The 27,322-nt window shown below is 38.8% G+C and overlaps 1 protein-coding gene and 2 long non-coding RNA genes across 3 annotated transcripts; 1 reads left to right on the top strand and 2 right to left on the bottom strand.

Annotated features, from left to right (window-relative positions):
* The first annotated feature begins 4,812 nt into the window (after positions 1 to 4,812).
* LOC142163192 (protein GL2-INTERACTING REPRESSOR 1-like) lies at positions 4,813 to 5,139 on the top strand. The gene has a single exon (XM_075220451.1). It carries the CDS (start codon positions 4,813 to 4,815, stop codon positions 5,137 to 5,139), a length of 327 nt encoding a protein of 108 aa, XP_075076552.1.
* Positions 5,140 to 6,776: 1,637 nt separating this feature from the next.
* LOC107774843 (uncharacterized) lies at positions 6,777 to 7,500 on the bottom strand. Its single transcript, XR_001645604.2, has 2 exons — positions 7,307 to 7,500; positions 6,777 to 7,205 (listed from the first exon to the last, which is right to left on the bottom strand). It is a non-coding gene; the product is annotated as an uncharacterized LOC107774843 (long non-coding RNA).
* A 13,555-nt stretch (positions 7,501 to 21,055) lies between these two features.
* LOC142162752 (uncharacterized) lies at positions 21,056 to 26,371 on the bottom strand. The gene is made up of 2 exons (XR_012694112.1): positions 26,081 to 26,371; positions 21,056 to 23,272 (listed from the first exon to the last, which is right to left on the bottom strand). It is a non-coding gene; the product is annotated as an uncharacterized LOC142162752 (long non-coding RNA).
* Positions 26,372 to 27,322: the final 951 nt, after the last annotated feature.

Genomic DNA, 27,322 nt, shown 5'->3' with positions numbered 1-27,322 from the left:
AATTAGTTGATCTATATGTGGTAATGGAAAAGAATCTTTAGGACAAGCTTTGTTAAGGTCTGTGTAATCTACACAAACTTGCCACTCCCCATTCTTTTTCGGTACCACAACAGTATTGGAAAACAAATTAGGATACTTTACCTCACGGATAGATCCAATCTTTAATAATTTTTGAACCTCATCTTGAATCACTTGATTTTTGAAAGTTCCTTGCTTTCTCTTCTTTTGTTTGACAGGGGGATAATATTTTGTGAGTCATTACCTCCGGTGGTATTCCTGTCATATCAGAGTGGGACCAAGCAAAACAATCCACGTTAGTTTTTAAAAATTCAATCAACTTACCTTTCATGTCTTGGCTTAGATTGGCCCCTACGTAGACTTTCCTTTCAGGCCATTGTGCAAATAATATTACAGCTTCCAGTTCTTCAATCGTTGTTTTGACATTTTCATTTTCTTTTGGTTCTTAAATGCATCTAGCCTTGAGTCCATGTCTGTTCGTCCTTGTTCAGTTGAGGTTTGTGTTGTGATACCCTCAATTAGATTCTGTAATTGCTATTTTTCTTCATTTCCCGTACTTGAATCTGCTACAGAATTGATACTTCTGGATGTATGTTGATCCCCACGGATTTGACATATTCCCCATGATGATGGAAATTTAATAACTTGGTGCAAGGTTGGCGGAACGACATCTATCTCGTGGATCCATGGTTTCCCAAGGATCATATTGTAAGTCATCTCCATATCTACCACCTGAAATTTTGTATCCTTGACAACTACTTCTGCGAATGTTGTAAGTATTACTTCCCCTTTCGTCACTATGCTGGAATTGTCAAATCCAGACAGAGTATGCGCCTTTGGTATTAATTTATCTTCAGCTTGCATCTCATATAGTACTCTTAGAAAAATAATGTTCACGGAACTACCTAGATCAATCAAAACTCGTTTCACATTAGTATCATGTACAAGTAAAGATATTACCAGTGCATCGTTATGTGGTGATAATACGCCATCCGTGTCTGCATCATCAAACGTAATGCTTTCTTCCTCTAAGACATGTCGCACCTGCTTCCCGTGGGTAATTGTGACTTTGGAGACTTTATTGACTGCTGTGTACGTCACACCATTGATGTATTCACCTCCACTTATCACATTAACAGTCCTTTTGGGAGAAGGTGGTTTTGGGGTCTCCTGCCTATTCTTCATATGTGCTTGTTTACCTCTCTCACTGAATAATTCAGTGAGATACCCTTCCTTTAATAGATGATCAACTTCACCTTGCAGCAACCTACAGTCTGCCGTTTTATGCTCGTGATTGTTGTGAAATTTGCACCAGTGATCAGGGTTGTGACTGTTTGGGTTTGATCTCATTTCTTTTGGCTACCGTACCTTATCACCCATGCTTCTTAAAATAGCTAAGAGATCGAAAGTGCTTATATTAAAATTATAACCACCAAACCTTGCTTTCAAATTTCTATCATCATCCCGTGACTCTCGCTTGTTTCGATCTTTCCTAAATCTTGATGACGGGCCCGACTCTCTATTCCTCGACCTATGATTGTACCTCGGATCGTCCTGTTTTGACCGTGAGTCTTTTCCTACTGGACCCATATATGGTTCGCACCTGTTTTTACTGGACTTTTTTTCAGTTTCCGCCCGACTCGAACTCGCCTTTTCTTCTTTTTGAGATCGTGAGATAATATCCTCTTCTATCCTTAGCTTCGTGTTGTACCTGTTATAAACGTCATTCCAAATTGTTGCTGGGAATTCACGAAGACTTTCCTTAAGTCGCCTCGTGGCTTCAGAGCTTTTTTCATTCAAATTACTAGTGAAGGCTATAGCTGCCCAATTGTCAGGTACGCGCGGTAACGTCATTCTTTCACACTGGAACCTATCCACGAACTCCCTAAGCAATTCTGAGTCCCCTTGCTTGATTTTGAAAATATCTTCCATTCTTTTTTCGATTTTTTGAGCTCCCGAGTGTGCTTTGATAAATGAATCTGCAAGCTCAGCAAAATAATTTATGAAATTTTCAGGTAAAAGAGAATACCATATTAATGCTCCCTTAGTGAGTGTTTCACCGAATATTTTTGACCAATACTGATTCAATTTCTTGTTTGGTCAAGTCGTTGCCTTTTACGCCTGTTGTGAATGCAGTCACGTGGTCTCGTGGATCAGTTGTTCCATCGTATTTTGGAATATCAGGCATTTTGAATTTCTTTGGAATTGGGAGGGGAGCATCACTTGGCTTCTAAGGTTGTTGTGAATATTTATCCATATCTATCCCTTTGATTACGGGCAGTACTCCAGGTATTTGCTCTATGCGGTCACTTTGCTCCTTGAGCTGTTTCTGCAATGGCAGTACTAAATTTTATAATTCAAAATTGACTAAGTTACCTGGTTCTCCTTCTCATGACTCGCTGGAGGTTCTACCACTACCTGAATTAGCAAGTCCAGAATGAGGGTTCTCCAAAGTGTTATTGTTTGGAGTGGGTATTGGTGGTGCAACGGGTAATTGGCTGACAAAGGCCTTAAGAGCTTTATTGACTTGTTGAGCAATTATCTTTTGCAAAGCTTCATTGATAGCTTCATCATTTTCGAATTAAGCATTTCCATTTGCATGAGATCTATCAGGAGTGCCTTCTCGAGATCGTCGAGGGGAGCTTTGTGGAGAAGGGATTGGGATGTGGTCATCCTGTGGATTCTCCTGGAGTTGTTGGTTTCATTGGTTTCCTTGGGTGTTGTCATTGATGTTCGACATAGTTGATGCAACAAAAAAGGTTAGGCTAAGAAAGAGTAGATTATCAGATTCCCGGTAACGGAACCAATTTGTTTAACCAAAAAGTGAAATTTCGGTTAAAGCCTTAATTTAGAAGAACTCGGGTTACTGATAATCAAAGAATGAATAAAGGAAAATGATTTTGCCAACAATAAGATAATCAGAAGAAAATAAAGTAAACCAATGTATTCAGATAGTATTTCGTATCCTTACAAATGATTCATTCTCTTCCTTTTATAGCTATCTCCAAGTTATACGTTATGCCTTTGTCATAATAAGGTCATTATAGACAATTAAATGCATTAAATGCTACGTTACATAATCATTATGATTCAATACAGATTCCCTAACGTTTTTAGTATTTAATGCTTATTAAATACTGTATCGGTATTTTCTTGTGCTGTCAGATTTATTTTCCTTGATTTTTGGATTAAATAGGTACGAGCGTTGAGTCTTCTGAATAACCGCTCGTGCCTCTTCATGCGCCTCTGCTCGTATCTGTTGCAACTCGTGCCTCTTTGCTAATCATCATCCTTTGACCAGCCTCCATGTCATGACACGTCATCTTTCAATCACTTCAATATGTAAACTCAATTTTTCCCAATACAATATATATACTAGATAGTGTTGGCCCGTGCCCGATATTGTAAAAGATGAAACTACTATTATATTTTTATCAACTTTACTCTGATATGAAATGACAAAAAAGAGAAATAAATACATGTAATGGACTACCAAATCAGATACAAATAACATCACATAACTTTGTTTACTTATCGAAAAGAAAAGAAAAAAAAAGCATAACTTGGTTTGGTGTATGAAATAGCAGAGAAGAGAAATGGAACCTACTGCCTCTGCACTTGATTAATTTTCTGTATTAATGCTTAGTAGAGAAAAAAATCTTACTCTTTGTTGGCGAGAAAAGGGAAATAGAACAGTGAAGTCATTATGTAGTTCCGAAATGGAAGTGAATGGATGTGGTTAAATGACTTTTTCAAAGGATTATCTACTATTGAGCTTTATAACTTTGACTAAGTGGGTTTAATTTTAACTTCGGTTCCAAATATTTTTTTAAAAAAATTGAGGCTATCTCTTCCCTAAGGGAAGATAGAGGAGGATAGAGTTAGTTGTGAATATTCAACGTTAGTATATAATTTAAAAGATAGAAATTCAATCTCAACAACAACTAGTAAAATTAAATACTAAAATAATGTATCTGTAAGCAGGCTTTACAAACAGTTCCTTGCTTGAGTACATGTCATGACAAGATTAAAGGTACTGATCTCCCAATAACATTTATATAGTATTAGTAAGTTTTTAGAGCTGGAAAAATTAAAGATGCTATATTAGAATTTTATGAGAATTGTATTTGGCTTCATTAAATTTCATTTGGTTAGCCGTTAGAATTTTAATGAGGTTTAGCTCCTTGTACACATTTAGTCCTTAGTACTAGTTTTACAAAATATAACAATATATATATATCCAACAATATAATCTAGCATTGATTGAGAGCTTTCTCATCACTTTATAGTTGAACGTATTTACAATATTCTCAAAGTTCCATCAAACTTTCTTGAAAGCACATATAAATATAAATATCAAGCCATTAATTGAATAACTATTTTTCCGCCGTAAAATTAACTCTTCTCATCTTCTATACCAAATTCTTCTGAAAATTTTCTACTTGCAGTTAATTTTACCTCTAGACATTTCACGTCCACCCTACTTCTCCAGTTATAATCGCAATTAATTCTGCACTAAATAAACCTCATAATTTTCTCTTTTCCTTCGCATTATATAAATGTAGTCAAACTTTTGCTATTATCTCCCACACTTCAAACCTCCCTTTTCCTATTGCTACAAGTTTCAATCTTCTTTCTATCAGGTTGCACCTCTTCTTCAAGATTGTACTCCTTTTTTTTAATTAATTTTATGTTGGTTTTGTTTTTCTTTAGTACGTAGTTGTGGACTAAATTTTTATTTCTTTGTGTTATAAATACAGGATATATAAGCAGACAATTCAAAGGAAACAAAAAATGAACTACAGAAGGGAGAGTAGTGATCCAAAGCTTGATTTGAAGCTAAACTTATCTCCACCAAGGGGAGAAATTTCACCATCTTCTTCGATGGAAAGATCACCAGCAAGTTCATGTGTTTCTAGAGAACCAACTCCAGAAGATCAACAGTTTTTTGGTAATTACCCAAATAGCCCTGAGGCAACAACTTCAATGATGCTTGTGGGTTGCCCTAGATGTCTAATGTATGTTATGTTATCAGTGGATGATCCAAAGTGTCCCAAATGCAAGAGTTCTGTTTTGCTTGATTTTTTCCGCGAGGATAGAATCAACAATTCAAAGAATTGAATCAAGATGATGATGAAGAAGAAGAAGAGGAGGAGAAAAACAGCTATGGCGCCTTTTGGCAGCTTGATTTGCTGGTTTATTATTAACCCTTTACTAAGCTTAGTTTTTAAGTAGGAGTATTTAATTTCTTCATAAGCTTAGTTTTTAAGTAGGAGTATTTAATTTCTTCATATTGTATGTCCTTTTTTTTTTGGTTATGAAATGCTTTTGGTTGCTCACAAGACGGAGGGGAAGAGAGGTTTTAATTTTGTGAGTTTGTTGAGGTTATTGAATGAATTGTGATGAAAATATTGAATATACGTCGACTATAGGGCCAGCTGGTCTTGTTATGCAACCAATGTGCCTACTGCCTAGTATGGTTTGGTCGTCATATTGTTGCTATCTTTGCTAAATGCAATCAATATTATTTTGTTGCAACTTTTAATACCATCATTAAGTCCAATCGCAAGGCTGCTCATTCCTTACACGAACACTATGCATCTGATCATCCTTTTTCTACCTCAAAGGGACATACAGAAGTTTTTTCAATTGAAGTGACAATAATCGAAATGAGATTATTTATTTAAATTCAGAATCGTCCGTTGGGATAATTTATGGTGTCCCAAGTCACCGGTTTAAAATCCTGAATCGAGGAAAGTTGACTCTTATTTATGGTCTGCGAACACAGAAATCCGAGTAAGGAATTCTGTTAACCCGGAAAAAGGTGTTAGGCATTCCCGAGTTCCGTGGTTTTAACACGGTCGCTTTAATCATACCTGGCTTAATTAAATTGTCTAATTACTTATTTTAGAACCTATGTGCATTCACCTCTTTTAATTAAGAAATTAACCTAAAACGAGTCACGCATACGTGTACTCATTTCATTTGGCGCGTAAGATATCATGTCTTGCGTACGTGACCACAATTAATAATGCTTTATTTATATTAAGCAGGTTTAGCCGAAGTTGCAAGAACGCATACCTCAGTTGATTTTTTAGAATCATGATTATGTCACGCGAACGTGTACACAACCACGATCGTTTATTATTAATCGCACCTAAAGCAAGCTACGAGGTTCAATTAATCTGAGATTACTGCGAAGCCGTGAACTATGGGAGTCAAATTATGGCCAAAGTTCAGTTCTGGTTTTGCTATTATGAAATATGACGCCTTATTTTAAATGGCTCATCTAAAGCCTAATGATAGCTTCAACCATGGGCCTAGTGCGATAAAATTGGACCAGGCCAGTTAGATCCCAAACATTATATAGGGGCAATCAACAAACTTTTCAATCAATTCACAACATTGTAACAATAGGATCAAATATCATTATAACAACGAATAACAAAATTGTCTTGAAAACAACATTATTTATTTTAACAAAATATTATAGCTTCTGCACTCCTAATCTGACTTCACCTCTTTTTATGAATTTTGTTCACCACAAAGATATACAGATTGTCAGGTTTCTATTTACAGCAAACACCACACACGCATACGTATTATAGCCAAAAAAAAATGATCTCTCCATATTCATAACACACAGTTATATTTATTTTTCTCCATGGAACTTCAGAACATTGCAGTTGTATCATTTCCATGAGAGGTCATTTAAAGAGAACCAGTAGATTTACTCCAAACTAAGATGAGCCAAAGGATGAAATAAAAAACATTATTCACGAATTTGAATGCAACAGTGGTAGCCAATCCTCAAATGTATGTACTCATCACACCAAATGTTCTAATGACTCCAGCATAGTTCCAGAACCAAAGATTACATAGACAAATTCTCACAATCACATTGTATATCCACTTGGCTAAAATTCGAACATTTAACATTTTCCACGAGATCCTTAACATAAAAGCTAAAGTCCTAAAATTTCATATATTACAATAAAAAATTTATGTACCAAATACAGATCTATATCTATTAATAATAGGCAAAGCATAACATTGATTAACAAGAGAAAAGATATACGAATTAATAGAACATAAGAGCTAATTACTGAAAAATGACTGATTGCATCAGCCTCAAAACACACACATCTTCATGTTCACTTTGCAGTCCAAGGTTTCAAAAGGGGTACCTGGATACAACAAGCAAAACCAGAAAATATGTTCAAAGATCAGCTAATGGTAGCAGGAAAACAAGGGACTCAGCAGCAAGGAACAATAATAATAATCAAACCAGCTTCATTGTCAAGTCATATCTCAGCTAAAGAACCCAGAAAATCCAAAAGAGATGTTCTCCAAACTTTGTAAAGAGTGAGGAAGTAGAAAATTTGAGAGTTGGATTTTTCAGAGGTTTTCAGGGTCTGTTTTTCGTGCCTCTTCAGTGTGAGGAAGGTCCTATATATAGTAGATGAAATATCCCAAGTACCTCTAAAGATAAGGGAATTATTCCCTCAAAACAACCCTAATATTTCAGGAAAAGCATCTTTTCTAACTAAAACGGGACAGCTGGCCATTTCTAATTGGCTTCAGCGGTTTGTACTGCCAAATAGGGTCAGCTGTCAAGTTCTAGAACCCTTGTTTATTGTAAAAATGTTAATAACAATTAAATTTGATTTAGTGGTTCTAAAAATACGTGATATATTTTTATGTTAGTTGTTAGGCAGTTGATGCTATGTGAAAGGCTTAGAAATCAAACCGAATCGCTGCCAATCGGGGCCTCGAGCTTGCCTATTCGAGAGCCTCGGGGTCGAGTCTGAAGCTCGACTGGGAGCTATCGAAGGTGGTCAATGGAGAGTAACAGTTATAAATAAATCATAGACGGCTCTTTATGATAAATAATAAGCAATAAATGATGAACAATAAATAGAACACAATAAATATGAGCAATAATTGAGATAACGAGACCAAGAGAATGTGTTAGAGAGCAGAGAGAATGTTCTAGTATAGATGTTTACAAAATGACAAGGATCCCCTTTATATAGGAGGGAGAATCCTAACATAGTACAAACGCATTAATTACAAAAATATGGGGATGAGATAGCTAGTTGACACCATGATACGGGTTCAGACTAGCCTGACAGATTTTGTCGGCTCTAGCTTCTCGCCTTGAGAACTCCTTACTTTCTTCCTGTAACCGTCGGTCTCATATTGTCCCAAGGTCGAGTGTCGATGGCCCTCGAGGGATGATACTCGACCGTGATTTTGAGCCTTCGAGGCATCATAACGATGGAAAATTAGACCCTCCGATTTTATCGTATACAACCCTCTAATTGCCTTATCTGAATTTCCCTTTTACCCACCCCCTTTAAGTTTTCTTTATTGTTCAATTATCCCTACAAGTTTGTGTTATTACCCCATTCACCCTCCTAATACCTAATTGCATTCAACAACCCTAACCTCAAACAATTAAGGCCCAATCAGAGATAAACCAAAACAAAATAATTTATCAGTTAAAACTCAACTAAACTCTGAAAAACTGATTTAATTCACCTAAACAAATTATAGTTAACAAATGAACATTACAATTAAACTAACCTACATTATGTAAAACAACAAAATGATGATTGATCAAAAAACAAAATAAGAATAAGAACTATTAAACCAGATTGATTGGGGAAAGGAAAATGAACGGAAGAAATACCTGAGGACGACAAACTGTTAATTTCAAGCGATCCAAGAAGGGGTCGATATCGTCACACGAGCAACTGATTCTTGCTCAGAGAAACTGGTATAGTGGCTGCGTGTTACGATAAGGACCCTAGCTTGGTCCGGAGAATGCCGTCACAAGACTATGGAATTCCAGTGGATGGCAGGGTGACTGACCGGATTCTGCAACTTGAAGAGAGCCAAACCAACGTAGATCTATTTCTCTTTCCAAGGGAACTAACTTTACCAAGATTTGAGCTGGATTGAACAAAAATATTGAAGAAAAGCAGAAAGGAAGCAGAATATGATTTTGACAGTTTTTAGATCTAAAAATTGGAGAAAACCACGAGAATTTGGGCGAGTTTGGAGCGCCGCCGTGAAGCAATTTCCAATGGGGCGGCGACTAGTGATGAAGGGATGGAGAATTGGGGCTGCTAGGGTTTGGGAGAGGGTGTAAGGGAGATGAGATAATGAGAGATTGGTCTTAGGTTTGGGGAAGGGGGGTTCGAACAATAATAAAGGAAATGGGGGTAGTTCCCAGCCGTTGGATCATTGAAGATCAACGGTTGGGATCAACAAAGGCCAAACAACGTCGTTTTGGTAACTAGGGGGAAGTTGGACTGGGTAAAGGGGAATTGGGCCTAGGGGGTGGGGAAGGAAAATTTGGGCTCACGGGAAAATCAAGCCCAAATCGTTAATATATCCCTTTTTTCCTTTTCTTGACTTATTTAAAACTTCTAAAATTAAACTAAACCCTAAACTAAATCCTAAATAAAATCTAATATGTAAAATTAAAATAATTATCTATTTTCAGCACTAAAATAATTAATTAACCTAAAATTAATGAAAAAAAATTACTAATTGCAATTAAACTAAAGTGCAAGAATGAACCAATATTTTTAATTTTTTTTGTTTATATATTAAATACAATAGAAACCTAAAATGCAATGCATAATGTATTTTTGTATTTTTATTTTTATTTTAAATAATCAAATATGTAATTAAATGCAACCAACAAATACCAAGATATTCCTGAAAATTCTACAAACATTAAAATAAACTGGAAAAAATCTACTTGCGATCTTCTAGGAATATTTTTTGTCGGGCAAAAATCACGTGCTCACAGCTGCCCCTCTTTGCTTGGAAACATGGAGAGTTTTCGGGCAAAGATAAAGTGAGCAAATACGAGCGATTTTTGCCCGTTTGGATACTCCGTGGGAAGCATTTTGAAAAGTCTGACCGAACCTTGCTTCCGAGGTTGCCTACATATCCTTAGATATAAAGGAATCAGGTTAGTGTAGTTTTGAAAGTTTTGGTATCTAGGACTACCGGAAAGCTGTGATTTCACTGTTGTTGCTGCTGTTACCGCTTGCTAAACTCCTTATTACACCGAAATCAAAAATGAAAAGAAGCTAAGAAGGTCTATCAGCTATGAGTTACAAGATTCCTATCTATATGTCTTCAAAACTTGGTCTTTAAGCTTCTACAGTTCTGTTGTGCATCTTGAACTGTTGATTCGAATTTTCGAGGCGAGCTTCCGTTACTACTATCTTGAATTGACCCTATTCTTCAGGTGAGCTCCTGCTGTTGTCTTGGGCTTACCTTTGATATATATTCCTTTGTTCCCTAGGTGGGTGCCTACTACTTGACTTGATACTTGAAGTAAATTCCCTTATTCTCCAGGTGGGAGCCTGCTACTTGACCTAATACTTGAATGGATTCCCTTGTTCTCTAGGTGGGTTCCTGCAACTGATGCTGACTTAAAATTCGAAATAAATTCCCTTGTTCTCCAGGTGGACGCCTGCAACTTAAACTTGAAATGGATTCCCTTGTTCTCCAGGTGGGCGCTTGCGACTTAAACTTGAAATGAATTCCCTTGTTAACCAGGTTAGCGCCTGCGACTTAAACTTGAAATGAATTCCCTTGTTTTCCAGGTGGGTGCCCGCAAACACAACAAAACAGACAAAATAAAAGAAACTTTTCTGCCCCAGTTTGGTACCGGGAACATTTATGAGTGTTAATCAAATCCTGTTATCCAAAAGAACTTCTAAGAATTTAAAAGCTAAATCCCATTATCCGGGAGGGCCCCGAAAACTAAAATTAAATCCCATCTTAAGAGAGAAATCTTGAAAGCTAAATTCTACTTCCTAAAGTTAAAACTTGCGCTAAATCTCATTATCTATGAGGGTCAATATAAAACTAAATCCTATTAACCGGGAGGGTCCTGAGAATTTTAAATTAAATCCCATTATCCAGGAGAATCCTGAGCTTTAAATTAAATCCCATTATCCAGGAGGGACTTGAGAATTTTAAATTAAATCCACTTATCCAGAAGGGTCCTGAGCTTTAAATTAAATCTCATTATCCAGGAGGATCCTAAGACATTAAATTAAATCCCATTATCCAGGAGGGTCCTGAGCTTTAAATTAAATCACATTATCCAGGAGGGTCCTGAGAATTTTAAACTAAATCCAGTTATCCAGGAGGGCCCTGAGCTTTAAATTAAATCTCATTATCCATGAAGATCCTGAGCTTTAAATTAAATCCCATTATCCAGGAGGGTCCTGAGAATTTTAAACTAAATCCTATTATCCAGGAGGGTCATGAGCTTTAAATTAAATCCCATTATCCAGGAGAGTCCTGAGAATTTTAAATTAAATCCCATTACCCAGGAGCGTCCTGAGCTTTAAATTAAATCTCATTATCTAGGAGGGTCCTGGGAATTTTAAACTAAATCCCATTATCCAAGAGCGTCATGAGCTTTAAATTAAATCCCATTATCCTGGAGGGTCCTGAGCTTTAAATTAAATCCCATTATCCTGGAGGGTCCTGAGAATTTTAAATTAAATCCCATTATCCAGGAGGGTCCTGAGCTTTAAATTAAATCTCATTATCCAGGAGGGTCCTGATCTTTAAATTAAATTTCATTATCCAGGAGGGTCCTGAGCTTTAAATTAAATCCCATTATCCAAGAGGGTCCTGAAAACTTACGGTCGAACCTGTCTGTCACATGCTTTCCTCACGGAGGGTTACTCCAGAACAAATAAAATTTTCTGCCCCTGTTTCAATCAAAAAAAATCTTATCAGTTCGAAAATGTGGCGGTTAGTTTGTGGCATTCTTGCTGAAGGTGGCCTTTCCACTGTCATGCTTTGTTCCGATTAGCTGCCTTGGTCTAGCAAAGAATTGTTTGACCTTCTGATCGAACCTCAACCACAGAACCCTGAATGACCCGAGTAGCTTACACTCAGCCTGTTGTTTTACATTTCTGTCCTTCCAATTTGAACCTCTATATTTCCTCAAAGATCACAAAACCACTTGACCACTTGAACTCCCCCTAACACCTTATTTCTCATTTTGAATCATGTTGTTTCTGGTATGCTTTGGCCGCACTTTGCTTTGTGCGATTGAAAGTTGGTAATAAGCTTTGAAATCCTTTCTTGCTTGCTTAACAAGACTAACATTGAAAAATACTTAGAGAAGTAGACCTAAAAGAAAACGAAGCAGAGTGACTTCGAGAAACAAAGACGAAGAGGAAATTTTAGACAGAGATGACTATTTGAGGAAGAGTGGAAAAGAGACTTATCTGAGTGAAACAGCTGGCTCCAATGATCATGACATGCATTTCGGATTAATCAGCCCAGACCGTTCACCAAATCATATTTTATTTTGTGCCATGTCTTCATACTTCAAAACCGGGGTTTTCCATAATCCAATCTCTCTGCAAAGTCACGAGCCTCATTTGGCTTGTGGTGCCCTGACGGATTTTCACCAACAAACCTCTCTCATTTGTTCATCTTTCGACTCACTGTCGCCTTAAGGTGCCCGCGAGGGTTTTCACCAATAAGACTCTCTCATTTTAGTTTTCTCTCAGTTTTCCATCGCCTTATGATGCCCGTGAAGGTTTTCACCAATAAGACTCTCTCATTTATTTATTTTTCCTTGTGACCATGAACAAAAAGTGTTACCCATGGTGTGGATCATACCTCTAGCTCACTTGACTTGGCATTTTTTCAAAGATTGATCGGAAGGTCTTTCTTTGGACCGTAGTGTAGGCTTTGGACGGGGTTAGAAAGAAAAGGTGGCATGCAAGCTCAAAAACAGTTTAAAAATAACAAGGTTCAAAATTACAACTTTGGAATCAGATCTTTTGCAACACCACAACTTCTTCCCCAGTTTCTTTGAGTCTAGGGAATTTTGAATTTTTGTTTTGATGGGACCGAACCGTGAGGCTGCGTACGTATCCTTAAAAGGAATCAGGTCAAACATAGTTCAAGACATAGGAGTTGCTTTGTTTTTGTCACTTTTTCTTTTTGCTTTTTCTTTCCTTTTCTTTTCTCTTTCTTTTCTTTCTTCTGCTTTACTTTTCTCATTTTTCTCCTTTCTCTTTTCTTCTTTTTTTTAATTATTTTTTGTATCTGTATTTCTAAACGCTGCTTCTAATTCCAAAAGAGGGGTTGAAAGAAAACAAATAGGCTCAAAGGGATAACAAAGGATAAAGTGTTTAGATAGTAGAATAAAATGTTTTCGTCATTCCAATCTTCAAAACATGCCAAGTACAAACAACAAAATTAGACAACCCAAAAAAAAATTATACATAATATCTCTTGACTGCATCAACATTGACAGTCATATCTACACATTTGCCTTCTCTATCTGTTAAATACAAAGCACTGTTGGACAACACTCCTGTTACAATGAACGGCCCCTGCCAGTTTGGGGCAAACTTGCCTTTAGCTTCAACTTGATGTGGAAGGATGTGTTTCAATACTTGCTGACCCACTTCAAATTTCTGGGGACGCACCTTCTTGTTGTATGCTCTTGTCATCCTCTTTTGGTACAATTGACCATGACATACGGCCGCCAGCCTTTTCTCATCGATCAGACTTAACTGCTCCAAACGGGTTTTGACCCACTCATCATCACCAATTCCAGCTTCAGCAATAATCCGAAGGGATGAAATTTTAACTTCTGCGGGTATAACTGCTTCAGTACCATATACCAACAAATAAGGAGTTGCACCTACTGAAGTGCGAACAGTGGTGCGGTAACCCAGCAAAGCAAAAGGCAACTTTTCGAAGTATCTTCTTTGCCTAGAACCTTGCACCATCTTTTGAAGTATCTTCTTTATGTTCTTGTTAGCTGCCTCAACAACTCCATTTGCCTTGGGGTGATACGGAGTGGAATTTCGATGCATAATCTTGAACTGTTTGCATACTTCTTTCATCTAGTGGTTGTTAAGATTAGCACCATTGTCTGTGATGAGTACCTTGGGGATTTTGAACTGGCAAATGAGGTTTGAATGAACAAAATCAACCACTGCCTTCTTGGTCACAGATTTGAAAGTCATAGCTTCAACCCACTTAGTGAAATAATCAATGGCTACCAGAATAAAACTGTGCCTATTTGATGCCGCTGGCTCAATTAGTCCAATGACATCCATGCCCCAGGCAACAAAGGGCCAAGGTGTGGACATTGTATGCAACTCATATGAAGGGGAATGAATCAAATCACCGTGTACCTAGCATTGATGACACTTGCGCACAAAGCCGATGCAATCTCGTTCCATGGTGAGCCAATAATACCCTGCTCGAAGAATTTTCTTTGCCAAAACGTACCTACTCATATGCGGCCCGCAAACTCCGAAATGCACTTCGATCATGATAGTCGTGGCTTGTCTAGCATCTATGCACCTCAGCAGCCCAAGATCTAGAGTTCTCTTGCACAAAATTCCCCCGCTCAAGAAAAATCCACTAGCCAAATGTCGAATTGTTCTCTTTTGATCACCTGTGGCCTATACCGGATACACCCCCATCTTGATATATTCCTAGATATCATGGAACCACAGTTCACCATCAAGTTCCTCCTCAACCACATTACAGTAGGTATGCTGATCACGAACTTGAATATGCAGAGGGTCAACATAAGCCTTATCCGAATGGTGTAACATCGATGCCAAGGTAGCTAAGGCATCGGTAACCTCATTATGGATCCTAGGAATATGCTTGAACTCTACTGATTTGAATCATTGACAAAGATCATGAAAGCATTGTCGATACGGTATAAGCTTTAAATCCTAAGTCTCCCATTCTCCCTGAATCTGGTGCACCAACATATCCGAATCTCCCAAGACCAAGATTTTCTGGACTCTCATATCTATAGCTAACCTCAAACCCAAAATTCATGCCTCGTACTCAGCCATGTTGTTGGTATAATAGAAACAAAGCTGGGCTGTAACAGGGTAGTGGTGCCCTGTTTCAGAAATGAGCACATCCCCTATTCCGACACCTTTCATGTTAGCAGCTCCATCAAAGAAAAGTTTCCAACCTGGCTTTTCATCCTACTCCACCTTGTCAATATGCATCACTTCTTTATCAGGAAAATAATTCTTCAATGGCTTATACTCTTCATCCACCGGGTCTCGACCAAATGATCGGCCAATACTTGAGCTTTCATCACGGTCCGAGTCACATAGATGATGTCAAACTCTATGATCAAAATCTGCCACTTTACAAGTCTTCCTGTGGGCATAGGCTTCTGAAAGATATACTTTAAAGGATCCAGGCAAGAAATCAGATAAGTAGTGTAGGACGACAGATAATGCTTCAACTTTTGTACCACCCAAGTCAGGGCGCAATATGTCCTTTCAAGGGGAGTATACTTAACCTCATAGGATGTGAACTTCTTGCTGAGATAATAGATGGCTTGCTCCTTCTTGACAGTGATGTTGTGTTGACCCAACACACAACTGAATGAATTATCCAGGACTGTCAAATAGAGAATTAAAGGTCTCCCAAGCTCCGACGGGACCAACACAGGTGGGTTTGACAAGTACCCCTTGATCTTATCAAATGCCTCCTGGCACTCATCAGTCCATTTGACTACGACATCCTTCTTTAGCAACTTAAAGATGGGCTCACAAGTTGTCGTGAGTTGAGCAATAAACCAGCTAATATAGTTTAAATGCCCGAGCAAACTCATCACCTTTGTCTTATTCCTTGGCGGTGGCAATTCTTGTATAGCTTTGGTCTTTGACGGATCTAACTCAATACCTCGCCGACTGACTATAAACCCCAACAGCTTTCTAGATGGGACACCAAATACACATTTTGCAAGGTTGAGCTTAAGGTTTTACCTATGGAGCCTCTGGAAAAACTTTCTCAAGTCCGTTATGGTCAGACTGTTGCTTTGACTTTATGATCACATCATCTACATAAACCTCAATCTCCTTATGTATCATGTCATGAAATACAGCAGTCATTGCCCTCATGTAGGTTGCCTAGTGTTTTTCAGACCAAATGGCATTACCCAGTAGCAATACATTCCCCATGGTGTGATGAACGCTGTCTTTTCTGCATTTCCTCATTCATTAAGATTTGGTGGTACCCCACATAGCAATCCACAAAAGACCCGATCACATGCTTGGCACAGTTGTTAATCAAAATATGGATATTTGGCAATGAGAAGTTATCCTTTGGACTTGCTTTGTTGATATCGCGGTAATCAACGCGTACCCTGGTCTTACCATCCTTCTTTGGTACTGGTACAACATTAGCTAACCAAGTGGGGTATCGCGTGACTCGAATGACCTTTGCGTCCAATTATTTTGTGATTTCTTCCTTGATCTTCACACTCATATCAGTCTTGAACTTCCTTAACTTTTGCTTGATGGGAGGGAATGCTGGATCTGTTGGCACTTTGTGAACCACCAAGTCAGTACTCAAACCCGACATGTCGTCATATGACCATGCAAAAATGTCTTTATATTCAACAATGCTTTGATTATTTCTTCCTTGATTTGTGGTTCCAAGTGTATACTTATCTTGGTTTTCCTGATATTATCTGGATCCCCTAAATTGATTGCTTCAGTTTCATATAAATTAGGCTTGAGTTTCTCTTCAAAATGATTTAGTTCTTTACTAATTTCCTCAAATGTCGCTTCTTCATCATATTTTGTTTTATCATCACACTCTATTTCTTGGATTATTATTTCAGAGTTAGATTGGTTTTTATGACTTGGCCGAAGATTCCTCATGCATGTCATATCATTGAAACCAACATAAAAAGAATTGTACAAAGAAAGACAAAAATGACACTATCAGGAGTAATGGAAAAAGGAAAATTACATTTCATTGAAAATAAAGGATAGAAGGATTTGTACATCAAAACAAGTGAAAAATAAAAATCAGGATTACAACCCTGGAATAAACCAGATAACAGGAAGGAAAACAAAGCAAACTATCAAAACTCCTTCCGAGTAGGGAGAGGAGTAGCATTCCAATTGTTAAGCTTCACTTTTGGCCCAATAAACTACACGCCTGATTTGCTGGAACCTTTCCCAATTTCTACCATGTTCAACTCATCAAATAGACTTTGGAACCTCTCAATCAACTCTTCATCAAAGTCAACCACAGGCTTTGAAACTACTGACACCGGACGCTTCATAACCCCTGACTTGACGAAAGACCTGGAGAGGCGTGGGATAGTCTTAGGGAGCGACCATGCCTTCTTTTTCAACTTTTTAGCCTTCTTCACATCATCCCCTGTGGGCTTGAACCCCAGTCCAAATGTACCCAGATTTTCACGTAGAGACACTAGCTGCATGATACCTTGCAAAGATGCGCCCAGACCCTTGCCCGACACAAAACCATTCTTTAACATTTCATTTGCTACCATGGTGTTCATAGAAGCTAGCTTTGGACCTGGAATATATTCCCCTTCTTGAACCTTCTCAACTGAAACTGTTTCAGAAAAATGGTAAACCCAAAGCCCCTTATCATCTTTAGCCTCAATAAATGGGATGGATGTATCATTATAAGCATATAAGTTCTCATCACTATGCACTACGATTTCCTATCTGTCCCACTCAAACTTTACCATCTGGTGCAAAGAAGACGGGACTGCTTTGGAAACATGTATCCAGGGCCTACCCAACAACAAATTGTAAGAGATAGCCATATCCAGTACCTGGAACTCCATGGTAAATTCAATTGGTCCTATTGTTAGTTCGAGCACGATATCGCCAACAAAATCTTTTCCCCCTCCGTCAAAACCTCGGACACATATACTATTCTTGTGGATCCTTTTAGTATCAAATTTCAACTTGTGCAGAGTGGAGAGAGGGAAAATGTTTGCACTGGAACCATTGTCAACCAGTACCCTTGTGACCACATAATCTTCGCATTTCACTATGATATAGAGAGCCCGATTGTGTTCTGTACCCTCCATAGGTAACTCGTCATCCGAGAATGTGATCCTATTTGCCTCGAATATCTTGTTGGCAATCTTCTCCAAATGGTTCACTGTGATCATATCAGGGACTTGAGCCTCATTCAAAATCTTCATGAGGGCCCGGCGGTGCTCGTCTGAGTTTATCAACAATGACATAAGAGAAATCTGAGCGGGTGTCTTCCTCAACTGTTCCACGATGGAGTAATTCTGCACCTTCATTTTTCTCAAGAATTCTTCCTCCTCCTCCTCGGTGACTGGTTTCTTCACCGGGATTGGATTATCTTTGAGTGGCTTGGCTTTCCTTAATTCTTCTAGGCAAAGCATCTCCCCGAACGAGTCAACCCCTAGGTTTCATTAACTTTCTCTTCCACTTCTTTCCCTTTATAAGTTACTATCACTCGCTTATAATTCCATGGAATAGCCTTGGTGTCATCTATCGGCAGCTGGGTCACATGTTTAATAATAACAGGGGCAATGGAAGCCCCTTCAACGATAATGACAGCTTACTTGCTACCCCCCGGCAGGACCACTTTCGGCTTTTCTTACTTTGTTTCAACATCATCTGGGAACCCATTCGCGACTACAACAGGCGGCTTATCATTGGGCGTGCTCAACTTGTCTATCAACCCTTCAGCTATCGAAGATGTTGCCTTTGTAACAACTGGAGTTGTGACTGGCTTACTTTTACTGGCACGGATCATCACAATCAACTTTGAAGACTTCTTGGGCTCACCATCCTTATGCACTATCTCAATCATGTGCGTTTCGGCATGGGGTGGCAATGGATTTTGATTGATATTTGGCACTTTCGGGCTGTGGACCACAATTTGGTTTGTATCAATACGCTCCTGGATAGCGCTCTTCAAATGCCAACACTTTTTTATGTCGTGCCCTAGAGTGTCAGAATAGTATGCACATCTGAGGGAATAATCCAGGTTTTTCGGAGGGGGATTTGGTAATTTCGACTCAATCGGCCTTAGAATGTCCAATTGTCTCAACCTCTGGAACAGACTGCCGTAAGACTCTCCAAGCAGAGTGAAAGTTTGTTTCCACTATTGCCTTTCCTTTTTGTACTCTGGCTTGGGCCGAAAGATGGGTAGTAGGGTTTCGGTATGTTTGTAGAGGTAGGTCAGGGTTTTGTGGAGCTGGGGCACACCATTGCGGGTAAGGAGGGGGTTGAGCATATGACTGTTCGTGATGGACATAGTATTGGGGTAGCCTGACTGAATACTGAGGTTCTGGTGGTGGGAAGTAGTGTTGGGGTAGATTATATGGAGTTTGGGTGTAGGTTTGAGGCTGGGGTCGAGGCTGGGTATAATGGTGAGGGGAGCCCCTTGGGCCATGCCACAATCCTGAAACGACCATAGCAACATCTTTTTTCTTCTTTTTCCCTAACACGCCCCCGGTGCCATTCTGGATTGCTTATGTAGTTGCTTTGATGGCAAAGTAACTCATAATCTTGCTCGATTTGAGTCCCTCCTCTACCATTCCTCCCATCTTCACCACTTCATTGAAAGACTTACCTATGGCCGAGATCAAATGACCAAAGTAAGTAGGCTCCAAGGCCTGAAGAAAGTACTCTACCATTTCATCTTCCTCCATTGGAGGGTTGACTCGTGCCGCCTGTTCTCTCCATCGGAAACCATACTCCCTGAAACTCTCACTGGGCTTTTTCTCTATCTTAGTCAAAGATATGAGATCTGGGACAATCTCTACATTGTACTGGAAGTGCCAAGCGAAAGCCTGGGCCAGATCATCCCAGGTGTACTACCTGTTATTGTCTTGGCGGGTGTACCACTCCAATGCTGCACCACTCAGACTTTGGCTAAAATATGCCATCAACAGTTCATCTTTCCCACCGGCTCCCCTCATTTTGCTGCAAAATCCTCTCAAGTGGGCTACAGGGTCTCCGTGCCCATGATACAAGTCAAACTTAGGCAGTTTGAATCCGACAGGTAGCTGGACATCAGGAAACAAGCACAGATCCTTATAAGCCACATTCACTTGGCCCCCTAACCCTTGCATATTTCTCAGCGACTGCTCCAATCTCTTTACCTTCCTAAATATCAGCTCTTGCTCCGTGTTTTTGGGTGGCTTCTCAGTTTTGACATGAAGTTAAAGTGGGGAGTGTAGGAGTAGTGATCTGGGACGTTGAAGGTAGGCTCTGGGGCATAGTACTAGTTATCTTGGGCTTGGAATGCCGACTCACTGGAAGATCGATATAGCTGGCGGAGGTGCTACGAAGACAGGGGTAGCCGGCGGAGCAGGGTATGTGGTTGCTTTGGCTAGTGGAGCTTGGATGGTTTGGGAAGTGGTACCATGATAGTGGTGGTAAGGGGTGAAACTTGGTGCATGTTGTGAGGATAGATCAACAATGGGTGCTATTGAGATTGAGCTAGTGGTGGGATGAAAGTAGGGTTGGCGGAGTATGATGGTGGAAGATGCCCTTTCATCCATGCCTGGTACATTTTGGTCATTTGGTGCTTCAACTTATGTAAGTCTTCTTTCAAACTAGGCTCAGATTCCTCCACCTCTCTCAGCGGGTCAATAACACTCGCGTCCAATTCTTTGCCAGCCATGATCGCCGTGTGTTTAGAACTGGTATTATATGGGAGGCTTTCCAGAATGCCGAACAAACTAACCACATTCTTGTGCTCAATAACAATAGCGAACTTGTTAGTGTTTAAGAGTTTAACAGATAGGCAACCGCACGTTTGAGATGCAATACACCTAAACAGTTAAATGCTTCTATCGTGTATTTGAACGGTTGCATGCTTCATCCCGGCCTTAACTAACTCTTTGCACTTTCTCTTTTCTTTTTTTCTTTTCTTTTCACTCCTGCCTTTCTTTAGTCACTATTGATTTTCCTACTTGGTTCTTGTCTCTCCCCTTTTATATTTGCACTCGCTTTTGTTCTCTCGTTTTACCATCCTTTTTTCACTCAATTTTTTTTCCTTTTTTTGTCTTTTCATTTTTTCTTTTCATTTTATGGTTATGATCGAATCCTATGGGGATTGCCTACGTATCATGACGCCGCATGAATCAGATCATTACGTAGTTCAGGGGACAAATGCGAAAAAGAAAAAAAAACATTTTTGGGTTTTCAAATTTCATTAAATAAAAACATTCTGATTTTCCTCTATTACAACGACTCCATCATACAGACTTAAGAACTGAAAAACCAACACAGACTCAAAGTGGACTACCAGACTCTAAAAGAAACTGAAATACAGACTCAGAAATAAAAGTAGGAATACATAAGTGCCTCCAATACTACTCCAGGGGCCTGCGGAACATTAGTCGGTCTCACGGCGGGCCTACGTGCCATATCTTCTTTGAGGCGATATAGGTCGTCCATTATCTGACGGACAAAAATCATCACTGCAGCAAAGAACATAGATCTGGTCATGTCCTCACATTCATTACACTTCAACACAATATAGTCAGCAATTCTTTTAATCCTCTCCCTGATGACGCCCTTCTCTTAGAGCAGACGTCCAATTTATTGAGATCTGGCCTCCAAAACTTGTGTGGCTATGTGGTTTTGCTCTTACAATTGCTGCAAGTCCTCTTCCAGTTATGACATCAAAGCATAGCAATGCTCTCTTTCTGCTTTGAAGTTCTTCGCTTGCTTGGCCATTTCGTTCTCAGGGGTATTGAGTTTTTTCTTCTGACCCGTGATTCCTTTGTCGTACTTTTCCTTCAACTGCTGAACGAAACTTGCCCGTTTGTCCGCATTCCTAGCCAACTTTGCTCGGGCCTTTGCTAGTTCACCCTCAGTAATTTCCAAATCAACACCATAGTCACACATTTTTTGCCTAAGACCGTTTATAAGTTTTTCTCTTTTCCGCTTCTGGAGGATTCTCAGCTACTATTTTCATCTTCTGGACCTGGGCTCGGAGGGCTTCATTTTCTTGGGCCAACCTTCTCCTTTCACCTTCAGCTTCTTGCACCTGGAGATCATTATTGAATTTGACGTTTCTTAATTTTTCTTCTAGGGTGTGAATGGCGGCTTGATATTTTTTCTTCTTTTCTCCCCAGGCCAACCTTTCTCGGACTTTATCATCAAAGGCCTGAACATGAGGTCTCTTGGCGAGCCTCTCGGGCTCAGGCTCGGGCTCATTATTTGCACAAGACCTTCTTCAAACCACATGGCATAATCTGGATCCACTTCCCCTCTCGCAAGATCTGGTACCTGGGTGTCATTTTTCAGATATTGGCAACCATTCCAATCTTGTTGTACTAAAGCCTCGGGTAATGTTGCTTTTAGGTGTAGCTCAATGACTTGGGTACTCAAATCTGCATCATCGGGTACCACTTGATATCTTCCCAACTGCCTTAATACTCTTTGCGGTGTGTATGGTTTGACACTTCTTAGACCCATCAACATTAGGTAGCCTTTTTTAGACGTCATATGTATGACTTCCGTTACCGAAAGCCATCCTAGAGTCCATTCAATCTGACTTTCTTTAGAGTTCTTAAGTGGGAGACCCAGACTTCAAACCCTTCTGGAGAATTGTAGTCTTTCACCATTTCCTCATAACTCTCGATGAAGTTGTCCTTGCTCGATCCATAACTCATGAATTTGGGGTGATGGCAGAGATGCTCGATAACCATATTTACAGAAGAACGTTACAACCTTCAAAGAATTGAGCCCCGGACTTACACAATGTTAATGCTCGATAAATGTCTGCCAGCACTAATGGAGCAAGTGTATGATCTTTTTTTAGTAATGAACGTTTGTGCAATTCTGGCCATGCAGATATCTATTGTCCCTTCTGCATTCGGAAAGACTATAATTCCCAAAAATGCCACTATGAAAGCGAACCAACGATGAATTTGCTAGATGCTCTTATATTGTTTGTTGTTTAATCCCTTTTCGTGCGTTTCAAACCCATCTGAGTTCCCAAACCTAAAATACAAGAAGTAGAAGGAACAACATCCTCTGTTTACATGGACCTTCTTCATTTGCTTACTGATATTCAGGAGATCAAAGAATTTGTGCACAGAGGGATCCCTTGGGAATATAAGTTGTTGTTTTCTCAAGACCCGGCCAAAGTCAATATATCCGGCTATTTCCTCCAGAGTAGGGGTGAGCTCAAAATCTGAGAAACGGAAAATATTGTGGTCAGGATCCCAAAAAGTTACCGAAGCCTTGATTAGATCCTCCGGTGGTTTGATTTCCATAATGTCTATAAGGGCACCCAATTGCTCTTTTACTCAATCCCGACCATCTTCATCTAGATCATTCCACTACATACAAAGTTGCAGCTGAGCCTGTTCTATGACCAATTATGACGGGTTCTGGACAGTGTTCATTTGTACCTGTGGATGGTTAAGTTTAGGGATGGGCTCCGGTGGACTCTTTTGTGAAACAAGTTTTCAATTTCTAAAAGAGAAAATCAACGGAAAATGGGCCCCCTACCCCCATGCTATTTTAGCAAAAGTGGTCATTTTTGTAAACGTGGCCCCTTCACAATTCCAAATAAATTTTGAGGCCGGGGAAGTTACTTTATGGAAAAATGATACCTTACCGAAAGACTTATCCGTTCTTTACGAAAATAGCCCTTCGATAATTGAAAGATACTCTAAGGCTATCCCAGCAAGAACGGCTTAAGACATAACCGAAGTTGGGTCGGCTTATTCTTTTGACCAAAGCCCTGAACTAGACTTTATTTGATTATTATTTTTTTGCAAAAATGAGGCCGAACCTTATGTAGGTTGCCTACGTATCCTATATCCGGTGAGAATCAGACCTGCGTAGTTAGGTCAATTTTGATAAAATCGGAAGAGACATGTTATTGACTCATTTTGAAATGACTCTTTTTCTTAACTCTTTTTTTGAGAAATTTCGGTAGAGTTTCAAGAAATTTTCAAATACAGCTGTAAACAGAACTGGGCTTTATTTCCTTCATACGTCACTCTTGATTTTTCTCTTAATTTTTATTTTCTAGTCGGTCAACATGCAAGCCGAAACAAATAAATGTTCACATAGCACGTAGGATGCATCAGGATGGTCTGTTATTTTGGGTACACCTATCCTAGACGGACCCAACCCCTATGTTGAGTCCCCAAGGTTAAATGCACATGATGCAAACAAACGTTCCTGCTAGGGATCCAGCATGAGTTTATGTTATTCTAGGTTTAAACCTGGGGTTATGTTCTAGACTTGGCTTACCCGAGCGGACAGCTCGAACCGAGATAAGGGCAACGTACCGGGAGCACGAAAGTCTACCCGGCTTTGTTGCTGGCCCAACCTCGCTCTATTTGGTATAACTTCAAACAGAAATGTAGGCCACGCGAATGTGTGCACCATTTTTTAGAAGACTCAGATGGGAGGCGTAAGAAGACAGTTTAATACAATTCAAATAATACCAAAGCGATAAATAAGCAACAGTTAGCACATTAGGTACACAAATACAGTAATATCAACAATAATAAATCCAAGTAAAAATCACATTAACAAGTTCAAATTCTTGAACGCTGAACCAGAGATTCTGGATTCTTGTCCCCAATAGAGTCGCCAGAGCTGTCACAACTCCTTTTTCTACCCCAAAGGGATATAATGGAGTTTTTTCAATTAAAGTGACAATAATCAAAACGGGATTATTTATTCAAATTCAGAGTCGTCACTTGGGATAATTTATGGTGTCCCAAGTCACCGGTTTAAAATCCTGAATCGAGGAAAGTTGACTCTTATTTATGGTCTGCGAACACAGAAATCCGAGTAAGGAATTCTGTTAACCCAGAAAAAGGTGTTAGGCATTCCCGAGTTCCGTGGTATTAGCACGGTCGCTTTAATCATACCTGGCTTAATTAAATTGTCTAATTACTTATTTTAGAACCTATGTGCATTCACCTCTTTTAATTATGAAATTAACCTAAAACGAGTCATGCGTACGTGTACTCATTTCATTTGGCGCGTAAGAAATCATGTCATGCGTACGTGTCCACAATTAATAACACTTTATTAATATTAATCAGGTTTGGCCGAAGTTGCGCGAATACATACCTCAATTTATTTTTTAGAATCATGATTATGTCACGTGAACGTGTACACGACCATGATCATTTATTATTAATCGCATCTAAAGCAAGCTACGAGGTTCATTATTCCTAAAATTAATCTGAGATTACTACGAAGCCGTGAACTATGGGAGTCAAATTATGGCCAAAGTTCAGTTCTGGTTTTGCTATTATGCAATACGACGCCTTATTTAAATGACTCATCTAAAGCCAAATGACAGCTTCAACCATGGGCCTAGTGCGATAAAAATGGACCAAGCCAGTTAGATCCCAAACATTATATAGGGGCAATCAACAAACCTTTCAATCAATTCACAACATTGTAACAATAGGATCAAATATCATTATAACAACGAATAACAAAATTGTCTTGAAAACAATATTGTTCATTTTAACAAAATATTATAGTTTCTGCACTCCTAATCTGACTTCATCCCTTTTTATGAATTTTGTTCACCACAAAGGATATACAGATTGTCAGGCTTCTATTTACAGCAAACACCACACACACATACGTATTAAAGCAAAAAAAAATGATCTCGCCATATTCATAACACACAATTATATTTATTTTTCTCCATAGAACTTTATAACATTGCAACTATATCATTTCCATGAGAGGTCATTTAAAGAGAACCAGTAGATTTACTCCAAACTAAGATGACCCAAAGGATGAAATGAAAAACCTTATTCACGAATTTGAATGCAACAGTGGTAGCCAATCCTCAAATATAATTCACAAACTCATCACACAAAATGTTCTAATGACTCCAGCATAGTTCCAGAACCAAAGATTGCATAGACAAATTCTCACAATCACATTGTATATCCACTTGGCTAAAATTCGAACATTTAACATTTTCCGCGAGATTCTTAACATAAAAGCTAAAGTCCAAGAAATTCATATATTACAATGAAAAATTTATGTGCCAAATACAAATCTATATCTATTAATAATAGGCCAAGCATGACATTGGTTAACAAGAGAAAAAATATACGAATTAACAGAACATAAGAGCTAATTATTGAAAAATGACTGATTGCATCAGCCTCAAAACACACACATCTTCATATTCATTTTGCAATCCAAGGTTTTAAAAGGGGTACCTGGATACTGCAAGCAAAACCAGAAAATATGTTCAAAGATCAGCTAAGGGTAGCAGGAAAACAAGGGGCTCAACAACAAGGAACAACAGTAATAATCAAACCAGCTTCATTGTCAAGTTGTATCTCAGCTAAAGAACCTAGAAAATCCAAAAAAGATGTTCTCCAAACTTTGTAAAGAGTGAGGAAGTAGAAAAGTTGAGAGCTGGATTTTTCAGAAGTTTTTTAGGGTCTGTTTTTCGTGCCTATTCAGTGTAAGGAAGGTCATATATATAGTATATGAAATATCCCAAGTACCTCTAAAGATAAGGGAATTATTCCCTCAAAACAGCCCTAATATTTCAAGAAAAGCATCTTTTCTAACTAAAATGGGACAGCTGGCCATTTCTAATTGGCTTCAGTGGTATGTATTGCCAAATAGGGCCAGCTACCAAGTTCTAGAACCCTCTAATTGCGTTATCTCAATTTCCTTTTAACCCACCCCCTTTAAGTTTTCTTTATTGTTCAATTACCCCTATAAGTTTGTGTTATTACCCCTTTAACTCTCCTAATACCTAATTGCGTTCAACAACCCTAACCTCAAACAATTAAGGCCCAATCGGAGATAAAGCAAAACAAAATAATTTATCAATTAAAACTCAATTAAACTCTGATAAACTGATTTAATTCACCAAAATAAATTGTAGTTAACAAATGAACATTATAATTAAACTAACCTACATTATGTAAAACAACAAAATGACAATTGATCAAAAAAGCAAAATAAGAATAAGAACTGTTAAATCAGATTGATTGGGGAAAGGAAAATGAATGGAAGAAATACCCGAGGACGACAAACTGTTAATTTCAAGCGATCCAATTCGGGGTCGATATCGTCACACGAGCAACTGATTCTTGCTCAAAGAAACATGTATAGTGGATGCGTGTTACGATAAGGACCCTAGCTTGGTCTGGAGAATGCCATCACAAGACTATGGAATTCCGGTGGATAGTAGGGTGACTGGCCTGATTCCGCGGCTTGAAGAGAGCCAAACCAACATAGATCTATTTCTCTTGCCAAGGGAACTAGCTTTACCAAGATTTGAGCTGGATTGAACAAAAATATCGAAGAAAAGTAGAAAGGAATCAGAATATAATTTTGTCAATTTTTGGATCTAAAAATTGTAGAAAACCACAAGGATTTGAGAGACGGTATTTGGGATCTTGGAAAGAAGTGAGGACGGGGATTGTTTGGTGAATATTTGG

Source organism: Nicotiana tabacum, chromosome 8 (assembly GCF_000715075.1).
Source record: "Nicotiana tabacum cultivar K326 chromosome 8, ASM71507v2, whole genome shotgun sequence".
NCBI lineage: Eukaryota > Viridiplantae > Streptophyta > Magnoliopsida > Solanales > Solanaceae > Nicotiana > Nicotiana tabacum.
The sequence above is the reverse complement of the archived record's forward strand: the minus strand, read 5'-3'. Positions and strand labels throughout refer to the sequence as shown.

Bases quoted from the DNA above. Each gene is read 5' to 3' on its own strand.
- LOC142163192 (XM_075220451.1), top strand. From the start codon at position 4,813: ATGAACTACAGAAGGGAGAGTAGTGATCCAAAGCTTGATTTGAAGCTA.